Source organism: Grus americana, chromosome 1 (genome assembly GCF_028858705.1).
Source record: "Grus americana isolate bGruAme1 chromosome 1, bGruAme1.mat, whole genome shotgun sequence".
NCBI lineage: Eukaryota > Metazoa > Chordata > Aves > Gruiformes > Gruidae > Grus > Grus americana.
Window position 1 is genome coordinate 199,985,610 of NC_072852.1, and position 15,812 is coordinate 200,001,421.

The window sequence follows — 15,812 nt, forward strand, 5'->3', positions numbered from 1 at the left end:
TCCCAAGGCCCTTTTGAATACCTGGATTCCAAGATGGAAATACGACCCTGTTATCTTAAACAGATATGCATTTCCTGTGAAAAAACACACATCTACTGTTAACTTAATTTCCCTTCCACTCATGCTCTCCTCCTCCAACCACAACCAGCTCCGGGCGCGGTGGGAAGCGGCCGGGGGGCGGCTGCCCCCCGCTGCCCCCCGGCCGCTTCCCGCCGCCCGCTCTCCCAGGCTTAGTTCAGCCACCCCGCCCTGCATTTTGGCTGTTTCCCCCTCAAAGCCCTGCTCTCCATACACCCCCTCCCCAGGGCACGGCAGTAGGGATGAGCGCCCGGCTCCGCCCCAGGTTCCCCACCTCCTCCACAGGCGCCCTGAGGAGCCCGGCGCGGGCGGAGGCGGGCGAAGGGCGGGTTAAAAGCGGAGGCAGGTGAACGGGGAGGAACCTTAAAGCTCCGGGGTGGCGAAGCTGGGACTGGCTGCTCCTCAAGTACTGCCGGACCTGCAGTTGGGCCCTGGGAGCTTCTGACGGGGCTAATCTCTGGCTGCAGGCACTGCTGAGGCAGGTGAGGGGTGCGACGGGAGGGGGCGAGCCAGCAGCTGGGCTGGCGGAGGAGGCTGTTGCCGCGTGTCCTCCTTGAGGAGAGGGCCCGGTGGCGGCGGGGCAGGCCTGGATCGGTGTCCCCCTGTGTAGCCACACTTGTTGCGCCCCAGCATGGGGCTGGGGCCCTGTGCAGCGGAGCTGGGGGCTCTGGTGGCGCTGCCCGCGGAGGTGGGCCGGGGCTGGCGGCGGGGCGCCGTGTGAGCTGCCGCCCTGTGCCTGAGAGGATTTACCCCTGCTCGGCCCGGGAGCTCTCGGTTTTGCTTAAGCATGAGAGGGGATGTTTGAACTTCCGCGACAGGTTTTAATTGGGGATACTCCTGTCGCTGTTAATTGTGCATTTAACTTCTAACAATCGCTCTTCTTTTCAATTCACCTTCTCCCAGCAGCTCTTTGTAAGCACGTTATGTGAAGTACTCGACCAGCTAAAACACCAAGGAAAATAAAGGCTTCCGTAATTACAGGTAATTTGCGACACGCCTACAGATGTTAAGAGAGCTGCATGAAGGTAAACAGCTTGCATCAGTAAAACTGACAGATCCTGTGAGCATCTGATCATACACTGGAAACATTCCTCAGAATTACAGGGGAATAGGAAATGAGAGGTGTGAGTCAGAAATAAATGTATTTCTGAGTATCAGGGCTGGATAAGATAGCATGAGGAACAAGTACTCAAGCCCTTAAGTGCAATGGATGTGTTGGAGTAAGGGCAGGAGTGCTTGCTTCGTTCATGGCAGTAGCTGGTAGCTGACAGTGTTCCTGTGGCATTGTAAATCCTTGGTCCATTGAGAGGTCCTGGTTAATATAGTTTTGGAACATACTGTCAAGGATATTGAGGTGGCATATACTTTGCACAGTTGTAACCCTTATTTTTCCTACATTGGTATCTCTTGCTTTCCACTGTTCAGCCTGGAAACCCTGCTTGCCAGATACTTACCTTGAAGAGCCCCAGAGGAAAGGCAGAAGGATGTGAACATGATTGTGTTAAGTTTAGTGTAGAGGATGAGGCAATGGTGGGCCAAGTGTCAGCCTGGACAAAGGAGACACCTCCATTTGTCAACTAGGCATTGCAATAAAATTTTCCAGGTGGAGTTTCCAACACATTTGTAGAGCATTGAGGTTGTACCTCTACTGCACATGTCAGGGTTTCTGGGAGGCTTCAGTCCCCAGAACTGTCAGTCTTGTAATTGGTAGGAGGACTGCATATCACAGAGCTTAAAAATGGAACAATAAAAAGCCATAAATTAAAATAATTCTCTGGAGGAATTAATTCTGTCCTGATAGGGCTAGTTCTCTCAATTTTCTGACGTTTGGGCCTCTATGTTGCTGTTTTGCATCCCTTGAAGCATAATCCAAGTATATTATGGGGCAAAAATAATTTAATTTGTGCGAAAAGTAATTGAGAAGTAATTGTACAGTCAAAAAAGCTGTAACAGACTAGCTCAGTAGCTGGGAAAATAGCACTTTGAGATATAAGTGCAAGTTCTTAATAACAGCCATTGCATAACCTCAGTTGGTACCTGTGAGTAATGAGGATGCTTTGCAAGTTGATTCTTTCTGTTACTTGTATGAACAGTTGCAATGAAATCAGTGGTTCCAGAAAGTGCACCAAACAGGAGCATGGATGGAATCTTTGTTTTTTCTTTTGATGTTTTTCCTTGTTCTGTTCCTCACTGCTTTTAATTGTTATTTAATGATGAGTTACCTGAAAGGAGAACTGTGACTCTTGCCTGGCTGAACACCAGTTTGTGTAAGCAAAAACTTGATGATGTATGAGGAGAGATAAGGTGCTGTCAAAACAGAAGGAATGTGGAAAAAGAAACACATCTCCTATTAGTTGATAAAAGAAAGTTGAAAGCTAATTCTATTCCTTATCTCATACAAGTGTTTCTTCCTGTAATAGATTTTAAAATGGATTTTAAAATTTCTTTTGATGAAGGAAATTATAACAAAATACTCAATGAAAAGCTGCACTGCAGTATAAAAATTTTAGTGTTTATAAATTTAATTAGTATTTCCAAAAGGGTGCAAGTTCTGTCTGTGTGTGAAAGAGACAGTGACTTGCCAGTTTTGTAGGAAATGTTACATTCAAGTGAGTAGGCAGATTTTCAGAGGGGATGTAGACATTTGACTAGGTCTGGGGGGAAGGAAATAGGAATTAAATAACAGGTTAAAAAACACATAAAAATGTCATAACTAAAAACTTGCTATTTTCATGACTGGGAGCAGGGCACAATGTGTATAAAACTTCCTTTAAAAACATGGGAAATAGGACACTTGCATCAGTGAAGACAGTCCTCAGGAATCTGACTTTCTTTCAAAGTGATAAATTTAAAGCACATTTTGAAGGAAAGGTATATGGAGGCAAAATGGCTGACAGGCCAAATTCTAGTAGGACTTGTGTGGTCTTGTTATGCCTTCAAGCATGACTGGCACTTCTGATTTCCTGTTTTCCACAAGTGGAGTGAATTTTGTGTGGAGATGTTCTGGAGGATGGTAATCCTCCATCATACTTGTAGGCTAGTAAAATAGCTATGGATATTTCCAAATACGCTTGGAAAATGACTTAAAACTTGTGTAGTGGCATGAATATGGGACAGTCATAAGGGGGACATGGGTAGAACTGAACCGTTAATGCTGTTGATAGTTAACTAGTATACTTTAACATTTAACTGCATACATATTGGGTCCTAATCTGTTGTGTTAAAGGCCATCTCTGGGTTTCACACTTGGTTTAATTAGAGAAAAGAATGCCTCCTGTTTTAACAAACTCTAGTAGAAGAAAAGTACAATACTTGTAGTGTTCAGACCTGCAACTGTCAGAGGTTTCCTGTTCCTGATTAGTCTTTGCCTGTTCCTGTGTCAAATCAGATATACTGTAATCCCTCTGTCATGGCTTTTCTGTTCTCCAGTTTCCACTCTGATCTGGAGATAGGTGTTCAGAACAAAGTTTAAGAGCTACTAGAGAGGATTGCACAGGCTTTTGTGATTGTTAGACTGCTCTTTTGATCTTAATCAACTTTTTAGGAAAGAAGTAGAGTTGTTATTTCAGAGCGTTCCAGCTGCATGCCCCTTGAAGTTTTTAATATACTGCTGTAAAATTAAAATAGCTGGAAGCTGCCTATAATAGTGAAATTAAAGGATTTTGTTTGCCGAAGTCTGAGCTCAAAGCTGCATCTTCTTACAGTTTGAACTCTGCATTAAAGCTGTAGCAGTGTACGGAGCTGTATTCTGTCAGGTAGCAGGGACATCCTGGATGATTGAATTCAAGCTCTGTGCTTCCACCTTTGAACTGGTACTTACCTGTCTTGGTCCACTGATAACAAAGTATGAGTCTGTGAAGCCTATCATAGTAGTGGAGCATTTTGGAACAGCCCTGTGAGATAGTGAGATTTTATTATCCCCAGTTTAATGTCTGGGAATCTGAGGCATTGGGCAGGCTTACAATTAGATAGGAAGTCTGAGAGAAGAGAGTTAGCAAGTAATTGCTGAAGCCTCTATGCCAGCCTTTCTTGGTGAAATAAAAGGATGCTGTATTTGGATGTTAATCTCTATTTGTTAGAAGCTTCCTTGGTTCAGTTCTGGTAATGCCACCACTCTTGCGGTACAGCACCAGAACTAACTCAGCAATAGGAATAACAAAATTTACACCCTAGCAATTAAATGCTTGCTGTTCTGCTTAGCAATAAACTAGATTCCAGGTTGGCAGTGTGAAGGTACGGCAATACAAAACTGGTGAAATCCAGGTTTGTGCTCTGGGTATGAAACAGCATATACAGCTCTAAGATACCTTGATGCTGGTATCAGCCCCTATATACGAGCTAGTGCTCCCAGTGTAACTGTCTAGATGAAGACCTGAAGGGAAAGTTGTATCAGCAGGGCCTTCGAATGCATGCTGGACCTCAACATACAGCAATACTGCTTGTGTGAAGTTGGGTCATAAAATAATTTTGGTAATCATCCTGAGTCTGATGCAGTTGAGATGTTCTAAAGCTTTTCTATGGGAGAAATTCTGCATTAGAACTGCTACTCTCAGGCATCTGAGTTATCTTTGTCCCCAGCTGAGGGGGGTGGGGAGGGAGGAACAGTTGGGATCAGTGCTTTTTTGCTTAAAAATTATCTTGGTTAACATATTCCCACATGGGATAAAGTGACTTTTGTCTTGGTGGGCTGCTGATCTTGTATCAGTATCTGGAGGCATTACTGAAAGCGGTGGAATTTCACACTGGACTGGTAACTCTTGGTATACCCTACAGTAAAATTCTGATAGGAGTGGAGGCAATGTGAACACCCTCTATGTTTCTGTGTAATTCCAGTAGAATAAGTAAATTGGTATCCAATTTGTAGTTATGGGGAGAAGGGTATAATCTCACTCTGAATTTATGTGTAAGTGTAATGTACTGTGAACCTCTTCTTGACTGGGACTCCTAGATGTTCCTATAGCATAAGCAAATATTGTAACACTTGCTAATGACTACCTTTTTTGCTTGATAATATCCTATAACAGCAAGTGTCATGCTGTGTATGTGAAAGGAAGGTATCCTCTGTTATTTTTACCTTCACTGTGTTCTAGTTGTGGTTTGCTGAAGTGGATTTAGCCATTGATTAATGATTTCCTAGTATAACAGCCTTTAACAGAGTGAAAAAAGCATCTGCTAACTAGCTGTACTCAAACACAGAAGCTCAAGGATAATTGTCTTCAGTGTTGTGAATTGCAGGGATTTTAACTGGGTGTATGCACTGTGCTGTGATTGCGGTTTAATGTAGGCTTACAGGAGCTAGCTTTAAAGTAGAAGTCTAGCCATGGCAGCACAGAGCTCAAAACAACACTGCCTGGAAGCTGGAGAACTACAGAAATAGTTGAGTTGTAGTTCTTCTCTTGCTGCTGTCTAGCCTACTGGTGGTGGTGAAAATCTTAAAACCACCCAAAACAAAGCACCTGCTTATGTGCCTCTCTATGTGCTATGTGATCACATAGAACCATTTTCCTTGTAACTACTTTTCAATGGATGGTGATCTTTTATGATCTTTAACTCCTACTGTAACAGCCATATACTATTGTGATCCTCTGATTGTTGAACTGGAACAGAAGGTTCAGCTGGTAGCAGAACAGAGATCTGTGCTGAGACTTGGAAAGGCTTATTTTCATGCCCAGTTGCCACTTTTTTTAAGGAAGATTTAACATTTAAAGAAAATACACTCCCATGTTAGAATGGGTTCTAAATGCCAAATTACTCAGCCTTGCTGACTTCAGCTATCATCTGTTCTTCCCAGCTTCTTTCTTTATAACCAGTCCCTATCCTGCTTCCTACTTTTTTCCCCTCAAAATTCACCTAAGCTTTCATGTCTTCAACTTGTGTACTATGCTGTACATCTGAGACCAGTAAAGCAAGTAAGTCCTTGACTGTCTACATACTGGTATTTCTGTAGGCATGTAGCTGGATTTGTTTACCCAGAAATAGTATCTGGACTGGCTTGATGAAAATAAGTTACTACCCATTAAAGGGAAGTAGCTTTCCTGTTTTCTTCTCCTTTGGTCAGCAAGACAGTTAATATAGCAAGTATCTGGAAGAAATAGTCAATGATCATGAGTCAACATCCTAGCTTTCGAGTAAGTCAGGAGTAAATGAGGCATCACATCAGTACAGATAGCCCAAACTTGATGTTTAGCTGGAGTGATCTGCACTGATGGTTTACTAGTGTGAAGGGCCATACTCAGTTAACTTAAATTCTGCTTGGGTCACTGTGTCTGTTTATTGGAGACAGGTGGGTGCTTCAGCAGTTGCTGAATTGCCTTCATTAAATCTTCTAAATTGCATTAATGAGAGCTGTTTAAAGCCATCTAGCAGGAAACACTGGGCCCAAAATACCTGGATGGAATTCAGGCTGCCTAAATATGGCCCTGCAATCTTAACTGTGCCACCCTTCAGGGAGAAGATAGTGAGACTTCACTGGTATCTGATCAGTGTCTGTAACAATCTCTGGAGTGTCCCAAAGTCATGACATTCCACCAGCATGAAAACAAGCCTGAGAGGCCACGTGGGTTCAGCAAGAAGGAGCAAAGGTTGGTGACTAGCTCGGCAAGCAGCAGGAAGAATAGGGGATGGTGGCAGGAGGAGCTGAAGAGATAGTTGGAGGATTTGGAAAGGTAAGTGGGGATGGTGAAGGGGGAGGGTTTGGGCAGATATGAAAGACAAAGGCTTTTTTGGGAAGGAGGGGAAATCTCGCTAGGAGACATGGGGCGAAAGGCTGCCTCTCCAAAGTGTGGTGGCTTTTTCTGCATTGATCCAGGTACAGACATGCTTTTGCTAGAATTGAAGCACCATGTTTTGGCTTAGCAAGCACAGTCTAATCTCAAAGGAGATAGAGCAAGTCAGATGCAGAGTATAGTGTCACAATGTATTGTCCTCAGCAATAAAGCTTTGCCAACCCCTCTTCCCCACTGACTGCTTGTTCCTTCCTGGGTTTTGCAATTTACAGCCTACTTTTTAAATGAAGTTCTGCTTTTCAGATGTTTTGTGGGTCTGTGCTCTAAAGCAGATTAGTGAAATGGGTTGGGTTTAAAAAAAAACTAACCAAACAAAACATGTTAATACTGGGACTAGCTTTTGAACAAGCCACCTGGTTTATAATGCACCCCCACAGAGTTGCAGGAGATTAACTGCAGTGTGACCTCAGGAGCAAACAGTAGTGGGGAAGCATCTTGAGCCAACTTTACCACTGAAGACAAGGTACCCTTTAACAACACCCTGAGGCACTCATATTTTTGAGTCCCCTTCTGCACAGAGAGACAGGAAGGAGTGATTGTGTGTGGAAATAAATCTTCATGAAGTTGTGGTAACAGAAAGGCAGCAGTGTTGGTGTACAGTGAGAGGTGAAGTGTAAGACAGAGGGCTTATGAGCAGGTTCCACTTCTCAGCCTTTCATACTGTAAGGAGATGGCTGACAGGCAGGGAGAAGGAGGAACGACGACTGAGAGAAGAAATACAAGGCATCAGGTGGAATTAAAGGATGAGCGAATGATGTGTGTAATACCACAGTGTGCATGGTGCCAGTCTTCAAGATTTATATGCAGATGTGCATAAGTATTTCTAGTCATAACATAGTTGTGTCATTTTTGTAAGTACTGTAATTGCAAATGTGTGTAATAGTAACAGAGAACATTAATAAAAACCCTAATAAAAGTAGTAACTATTTCTGTTAAACATACAATGATCTCCAAATCAAATCCTGAAAGAAAGGCTAGTCAATGAAAAAACAGATGGCAAAAAAAGGGGTGGAAACAAGTATTTGAAAATCTGGCTACTATGTTTTATAAGTGTCTCTGGTATTCAGGGTCTTTCCTGTGTCCTCATAGGATTGTTAACCTATAGAGACTTTCTCTATACCTGTATGCTAATGCAAAATAAACTTGTCTTGGAAAAATAACCTAGCAGGATAGGAAAGTAGCTCTGCTTCCAGGACTGTTTTCAGTCAGATACAGAGGTCATAGCCCACCTAAGTTCTGCATCCTGAAGGAGACTTGGGAAAGGTTCTCTCTGAAGAAAATCTTGAGTCCCCCTCCCTTGGTATAACCCCCTGAAGTATAACCCCACACGATCAACCAGCATGATCCCAGGGAAATGTAGTTTATGGAACCAGTGAAGGGAGGTTATGCTTACATTTCAGTAACTCAAAGAAAAAACCCTACTTTCATATAATGATTATGTCCTAATTTTCCCTGAACCGTTGTGTACTTTGTATTATTTTATCTGACTTACTGATTATATATAATTCCACTGTAAAGCAGAAAGTTTTTTGACCTTACTCAGAATGGGAGTGTGACACAGAAGACAACTGTAAAGAAATGTCTTTATTTTCTTCCGCATGCAATATGACCCAGCTCAGAGTTAGGAGAATCTTAAATATTGTCACGTGACAGATATGATGGCCTTTGCTGCAGTGGCTGCTCTTCTCTAGAAACCTTGAAAATGTGATCTTTGCTTATTTATGCTCTGGGCTGTAAATGCCAAAGATAGATGGTCTCTGAGATGCAAATGAATTCGTAAAGCTGAGAAATAAAAACCTTTATGAGGAATTTCAGAGCAAAGAGATCTGTGAGTGCTTTTAGAAGGTCCTGGCTGATAGGCATAAGAAATGCTGGTTTCTTTGAGTGGCTTGCAAACTAACTTTCTGTAAATCCATCTGAAGGGGGGGTGGGCTGAAATGCCTCTGAATGCTCTGTGAAAGGCTGTTGTTTGTGGAAGCTGAGCAAACACAGACAATTGTGCTGTTCCTGCAGAGGTATGTGGGAGACAAAGGTGAAAGCCTTTAATTCCTTATGGTCATAGTACTTTGAATCTAATTTACTTGAAACTTCATGCTTCTGTTGAAAAGTCTCTGAGCTACTGCTGGCCTGTCTGAACTCTTCAAACGTTGACTTCAGCGTTCTCCCAGCCTCTGAAACATCTCTGCTATTCTAGGAGTAATGCAGTCTGTGTTAGGAGGGGAAAAAGAATATCACCTGACAGGCATTGACAATGAAGGACTCTTTGTCTAGTTACCCTAGGCTCTCTTTGTAGCTAGTGGAGAGGGGTGCAATTTTGGGATGAATCTTTAAGTGCTGTTTTTTAGAAATCCAACTCAAGATGAGATGGATTGTGCCCAAGATGTTACCTTCGTTGCCACAAGTTATTGTGGAATTTGCTTCAGCTAACAATACAGAGCCTTGCAGTCACACTTCTAAAATTTGTGAATGCAGGTTATCCAGACCTGCTCATGGAAGGTGCAGAGCATCATCAATCTCTCTCTATTGCTGGAATGTCCTCATGAAAATGTTGTTTATGCTCTAAAGCTAAGGATGAGCCAACTTTGCTTAATTTATGACTGTTTATAGGTAAGTCCACTGTGCATCAACAAAATGTTACCACAGCAAGTGAATATGCTGCAATTATATGATATTGCCTTTATTTTATATTGCATGCTTGATGGTATTTGTTTCCCATCTTGATTAATCTCAGTTTTGTTTGTCTTGTCTTAGGTCAGACGATTAAAGCAAGACAATGGATTGGGGAGCTCTGCATACCATTTTAGGAGGTGTAAATAAGCATTCCACCAGCATCGGGAAGATATGGCTCACAGTCCTGTTCATCTTCCGTATCATGATACTGGTTGTGGCTGCAGAGAGAGTCTGGGGAGATGAACAAGATGACTTTATCTGCAACACTCTGCAACCTGGTTGCAAGAATGTTTGCTATGACCACTTTTTCCCCATCTCTCACATCAGACTCTGGGCCCTGCAGCTGATCTTTGTTTCCACACCTGCGCTGCTGGTGGCCATGCATGTAGCTTACAGGAGGCATGAGAAGAAAAGGCAGTTCAGAAAGGGAGACCAGAAATGTGAGTATAAGGACATTGAAGAAATCAGAAGACAGAGGTTTCGTATTGAGGGCTCCTTGTGGTGGACATACACCAGCAGCATCTTCTTCAGACTGGTCTTCGAAGCAGTCTTCATGTATGCATTTTATTTCATGTACGATGGGTTCCGAATGCCTCGCTTAATGAAATGTAATGCTTGGCCCTGCCCCAACACAGTAGACTGCTTTGTTTCTCGACCTACTGAAAAGACGGTGTTTACTATTTTCATGATTGCTGTGTCTAGCATTTGCATTCTTTTAAATGTGGCCGAATTATGTTACTTACTGACAAAATTTTTCCTCAGAAGGTCTAAAAAAGCTGGAAACACAAAACATCACCCCAACCACGAGAATAAGGAAGAAACCAAACAAAATGAAATGAATGAGTTAATATCTGATAGCTGTCAGAACACAGTTATAGGATTTTCAAGTAGCTAAGAGGGTGTCAGTGCTGGTGTTCACTTTTTTGAGTGAATGTTCTTTGTTTAAAGGCTGCAAATGAAATTTGTTATATTAAACAATTTAAGTTGGGTGAGACTTTGATACGTAGTGTCAGATGTCAGTTATGCACATCTGAAAAAAGTCAGGGCAGCCTAAATGTGAAAATTGTGTGAGGATTAAATAGGAAAGTGTATCTTCCTATGAGAACCCTTACAAACTGACTATGACAAGTGGGAAACCCACCAATACCGTCACACTGACACAGGTCCTGAAAACTACATGCAACAGCAATAAGAACAAAATTCTTTACAAGCTAGATATTCTAGTATTACAAGATGTTTTGTAATAGTGATAGATTTTACTTGTGAACTGACAATTAAAATATTTTTCTAAAATCTAAGATGCCATGTTACTTAAGGTGTTAGAGTATACCACTGACTGTGTTTTTGTTTCTTAACCAGGCGTATGCAGAAGAACCCAGTAATATCATATTCGTAGGGAGGAGACAGTGATAGGCTACATCTTTACAGCTTTGCAAGTGCTGCTTGAGTCTGAACAGGTAGCTTGAGATACTTGCGTACACACTGCTGGCTGTAGGGGAAGTTGTGTGAAAGCCCACCGTATGTAGTGTGGATAATTGAGGTTGCTAGGTCCTGAGTGCAAAGTCATGCCTAAAACCAGCATGACAATATAGATACAGCCTAAGTAGACTTGTTGTAAACATCTAGCAGACCTAGTAATCTTACCGATCTTTTCATTGCATACTACCAGTTTTATAGCAACATACATAATGATGTAAATTTTTCTCTAATGTATTAGCTGTATTTGTTTCTTTATGCTATATCACATTATAGAACTTTTGTTTTTATTTGTTTGCTTTTTTGTGGTAGACTGGTGCTGTTATGAAACTAGGCCTTCTTTGGTTTCAAGGACATGGAAAAGTATCACTGGAAACAAGTCTGAATAAAAGGCAAACGCTTTAACCTTTGTCAATGTAGTGAGAGTCTGTGTGTGAATGCTAGGGAGATCTTAAGCAGGACAAGTGCTTGTGAAAAACTGTTTTCAAGCAGGGACTTTGCATCCAAAGTGCACATAGCCCATACACACCCCATTCCCAGCCAGAGCACTGATGACCTAATTCTGTTGTCTGTATTCTAATAGCAGTACATACGTAACTCTTGAGTGCACGGGAGTATGTGCTGTGGGAGGGGTATGCTGTTGACAGCAGGGGACCCTGCAGGTCAGTGAGGTGGATGTAGTACAAGACCTTAGCTCTAGTGTCTTGTGTGTGTTTCCTACTTTGGAACGCTTATCACCATGATAAAAATATCATTGACACACTGACCTCAGCAAAGTTGCCTTTTTATTTTTTTTAATACCAGTGCAAACAGATCAGCCTCATTGCTTTTCTATCACAGAGCTACTCTTTCAAGGGGTGTAACAGCAGGTATCTCTAGGAGCAGAGATTACACTTGGTGCAGTTTTCCTCCTGCTGTTCGATCACACTTTTTCTTACAGGTGCCAGCACAGCTTTGTGTGTGTCCATGCTGTAAGTGAGTTTGGGTCAGTTGGTTGTTTTATGTGTGACCAGTAGAACCCTAACAGGGTGCAGGTGCAAGCAACAGGTGAGAGAAAATACCTAGAGTCAGCTCTGTGCCTGCATGAGGGCCTGAGCTGAGCCATGTCGTTTATCTATTCTCTTCTGCTGGCAAACTCCTGATCTTTCCTGCCTTTGCAGCACATTTTCTTTTTTTAATTGCTGTTGTGAGAAGAAATTGCTGCTAGTTTTCTGAATGTGTCTACCTGCAAGCTGGAGGAAAAAATATACACAAAACTTTGTATATTACTGTGCTTGTATTGTTCTCTCTGCAGACCACAAATACAAGCAGAAGTAAAAAGTGCTACAAAAGTTTGCCTTTGTAGATGATGTTCCTGGTGGTCTCATCATGGCTCCTTCTCCCGGCTCCACATCCTGCTATGGCAATGGTTTAAACCTTTAATTAATGGGGTCAGGAAGGTGGATGCTCAGTCTGTATCTCACCAAATCACCCCCCAGTCTGCCCCAGGGCACACAGCGAGGGCTCAGGCCTTGTTTTGTGCTGGTCCCAGGGTGTGGAGACAGCTACATCTGTTCCAGAACTGTGTTTCATGGAGCAACTTGAGTGATGGACTTTCATCCAGGGCATACTGTAAATCACATACCATAGGGAATATGAATGGATATCAGTTAATGATTAGGCCTGATAATGTGTCACTGCTTTTAGTGATCAAATTGAAATAGCCCTATGCTGAACGTCAATAAACCTGGAAAACACGTTAAGGCAGATACATTTTCCTCAAATGGAGGAGGGGTAATTTTTCCTGGTCTGTGATAAAGCACAGGCCTGCTAAACCCTGAATGGGGATATGACAATGGCTCTCTATATGGTATTTTCATTTCCTGCTTACAAGTTTTCGAACAGTGGTTTTTATTCTAGCAGTTGGATTTTTCTAGATGATCAGTTCTACATCCGTTGTTATTTTAAGCCCGGATAAGTAGGCAAAGCTTAAATGAAGAAATTTGGCATATGTGGTTCTTTGTACGCCAGTACATGGCTGTGCTGTAAATGGTTTTGGGTTGGTTGGACATTTCCTGCGTGACAGTAGGACCTGGTAAGGTGCAGTCAAGCAACACTGCCCCGCTCTTGGGGTGTTCTGGCAGCCAGGTGTGTGAGGAACAACTGTGCTAGCCTTGTCCAACCTACACCAATGGCAGCTGTACATTAAAGAGCTGGAGCTTATCCAAGGCTTCACTAGTGCTTAGTCACTGACTCGGCAGGGAAGACCAGTTGTGAGATGTGTTCAGCTGGGATGCTTCTCGTTACACTGTGTGAAACCCTAATTATGGACGCTCTATCAGAAACATCCTCTGACTTTTGTAACTGCCAAGGAAAAGTCCCTAGCAGTTTCAGTGCCCTCTTCGATCACAGAATCGCAGAACAGTAGGGGTTGGAAGGGACCTCTGGAGATCATCTAGTCCAACCCCCCTGCTAAAGCAAGATCACTTAGAGCAGGTTGCACAGGATGGCATCCAGGCAAGTTTTGAATATCCCCAGAGAAGGAGACTCCACAACCTCTCTGGGCAGCCTGTTCCAGTGCTCTGTCACCCTCAAAGTGAAGTTTTTCCTCATATTGAGATGGAACTTCCTGTGTTCCAGTTTGTGCCCATTGCCCCTTGTCCTGTCACTGGGCACCATTGAGAAGAGTCTGGCTCCGTCCTCGTGACACCCACCCTTTAGATATTTATAAACCTTAATAAGATCCCCCTCAGTCTTCTCCAGGCTAAACAGACCCAGCTTTCTCAGCCTTTCCTCATATGAGAGATCCTCCAGTCCCCTCATCATCCTTGTAGCCCTCCACTGGACTCTCTCCAGTAGTTCCCTGTCTTTCTTGAACTGGGGAGCCCAGAACTGGACACAGAACTCCAGGTGTGGCCTCACCAGGGCAGAGTAGAGGGGGAGGATAACTTCCCTCGACCTGCTGGCCACGCTCTTCTTAATGTACCCCAGGTACCATTAGCCTTCTTGGCCACGAGGACACACTGCTGGCTCATGGAGAGCTTGTTGTCCACCAGGACTCCCAGGTCCTTCTCTGCAGTGCTGCTTCCCAGCAGGTCAACCCCTGCCCTGTACTGGTGCCTGGAGTTTATTCTTCCCTAGGTGCAGGACCCTACACTTGGCCTTGTTGAATTTCATTTAGTTCCTCTTCACCAAACTCTCTAGTTCATCCAGATCTTGCTGAATGGCAGTGTAGCCTTCTGGTGTGTTGGCCACTCCTCCTAGTTTTGTATCATCAGCAAATTTGCTGAGGGTACGCTCTGTCCCCTCATCCAGGTCACTGATGAATATATTGAATAAGACTGGACCCAGTACTGACCCCTGGGGCACACCACTAGCTACAGGCCTCCAACTAGACTCTGCACCACTTATCACTACCCTCTGCGCTCTGCCATTCAGCCAGTTCTCAACCCACCTCACTGTCCACTCATCCAACCCATACTTCCTAAGCTTGCCTGTGAGGATGTTATGAGAGTCAGTGTCAAAAGCCTTACTGAAGTCCAGGTAGACAACATCCACTGCTCTCCCTTCATCCACCCAGCTGGTCATGCCATCATAAAAGGCTATCAGATTGGTCAGGCATGATTTCCCCTTGGTGAATCCATGTTGACCACTCCTGATAACCTTCTTTTCCACCACGTGCTTATTGATGACCCCCCAGAATGAGCTGTTCCATCACCTTTCCAGGGATGGAGGTTAGGCTGATAGGCCTGTAGTTTTCTGGGTCCTCCTCCCTGCCCTTTTTTAAGACTGGAGTGACATTGGCTTTCCTCCAGTCCTCAGGCACCTCTCCTGTTCTCCATGACCTTTCAAAGATGATGGAGAGTGGCATAGCAATAATGTCTGCCAGCTCCCTCAGCACTTCTGGGTACATACCATTGGGGCCCATGGATTTGTAGGTGTCAAGTTTGCCTAAATGATCTCTAGCCCTATCCTCCTTGACCAAGAGAAGGTCTTCCTTTCTCCAGATTTTCTCTCCTGCCTCCAGGGTCTGGGATTCCTGAGGTCCAGCCTTAGCAGTATAGACTCAAGCAAAGGTGGCATTCAGTAGCTCCGCCTTCTCTGTATACTCCCAGGACACCCACCTCATTCAGCAGCAGGCCCACAATTTCCGTAGTCTTCCTTTTGCTGGTGATGTACTTGAAAAAGCCCTTCTTCTTGTCCTTGATATCCCTTCCCATATTTCATTCCAAGTGGGCCTTGGCATTCCTCATCGCATCCCTGCATACTCTGACAACATTCCTATATTCTTCCCAAGTGGCCAGTCCTTTTGTCCACATGCTATAAACTTCCTTCTTCCCTTTGAGTTTTTCCAGGAGCTCCTTGCTCATCCATGCAGGTCTCCTGCCTCCTTTGCTTGGTTTCTTACTCTTCAGGATGCACCAATCTTGAGCTTGGAGGAAGCGGTGCTTGAATATTGACCAGCTCTCCTGGACTACCCTACCTTTTACAGCCCTAACTCATGGGATTCTCCCAAGCAGATCTTTGAAGATGCCAAAGTTAGCTCTCCTGAAGTCCTGAATTCCTCATACCCCATTGTGGTAGGCTGAAGTAGATGGCAACATGAGGAAACAGCAGCTTTCAGTGTCTTGTTTGTCCAAGTCACCTTCCCACCGCCTACTACATCCTGTGGCCTGAGCAGGGGAGGCAGCTATGTTTGGTGGGGCAGTAGTTAACCCTTTCTGCAAGGAAAAGCTGAGCTGCTTTTCTTGCTGTCAGACCTCCTGTGTCTTCACAAGCTGTCTGAGGCTGGCTGGGGCTGCTTTGAACTGCAGAGCACACCTG

At 43.8% G+C, this 15,812-nt stretch overlaps 1 protein-coding gene across 9 annotated transcripts; it reads left to right on the forward strand.

Annotated features, from left to right (window-relative positions):
• The first annotated feature begins 239 nt into the window (after positions 1–239).
• LOC129201281 (gap junction beta-6 protein) lies at positions 240–11,419 on the forward strand. 9 transcript variants are annotated; one of them, XM_054812428.1, is made up of 4 exons: positions 240–560; positions 982–1,059; positions 9,336–9,470; positions 9,615–11,419. In XM_054812428.1, the coding sequence occupies exon 4, from the start codon at positions 9,637–9,639 to the stop codon at positions 10,426–10,428; it is 792 nt and encodes a 263-aa protein (XP_054668403.1). In that variant the 5' UTR covers positions 240–560; positions 982–1,059; positions 9,336–9,470; positions 9,615–9,636; the 3' UTR covers positions 10,429–11,419. The 9 variants fall into 9 exon arrangements, with proteins under 9 accessions (XP_054668403.1, XP_054668414.1, XP_054668427.1 ...); XM_054812439.1 differs by having other exon boundaries at positions 985–1,059; XM_054812445.1 differs by lacking the exons at positions 240–560; positions 982–1,059 and adding exons at positions 4,788–4,828; positions 6,526–6,743.
• The last annotated feature ends 4,393 nt before the right edge of the window (positions 11,420–15,812 follow it).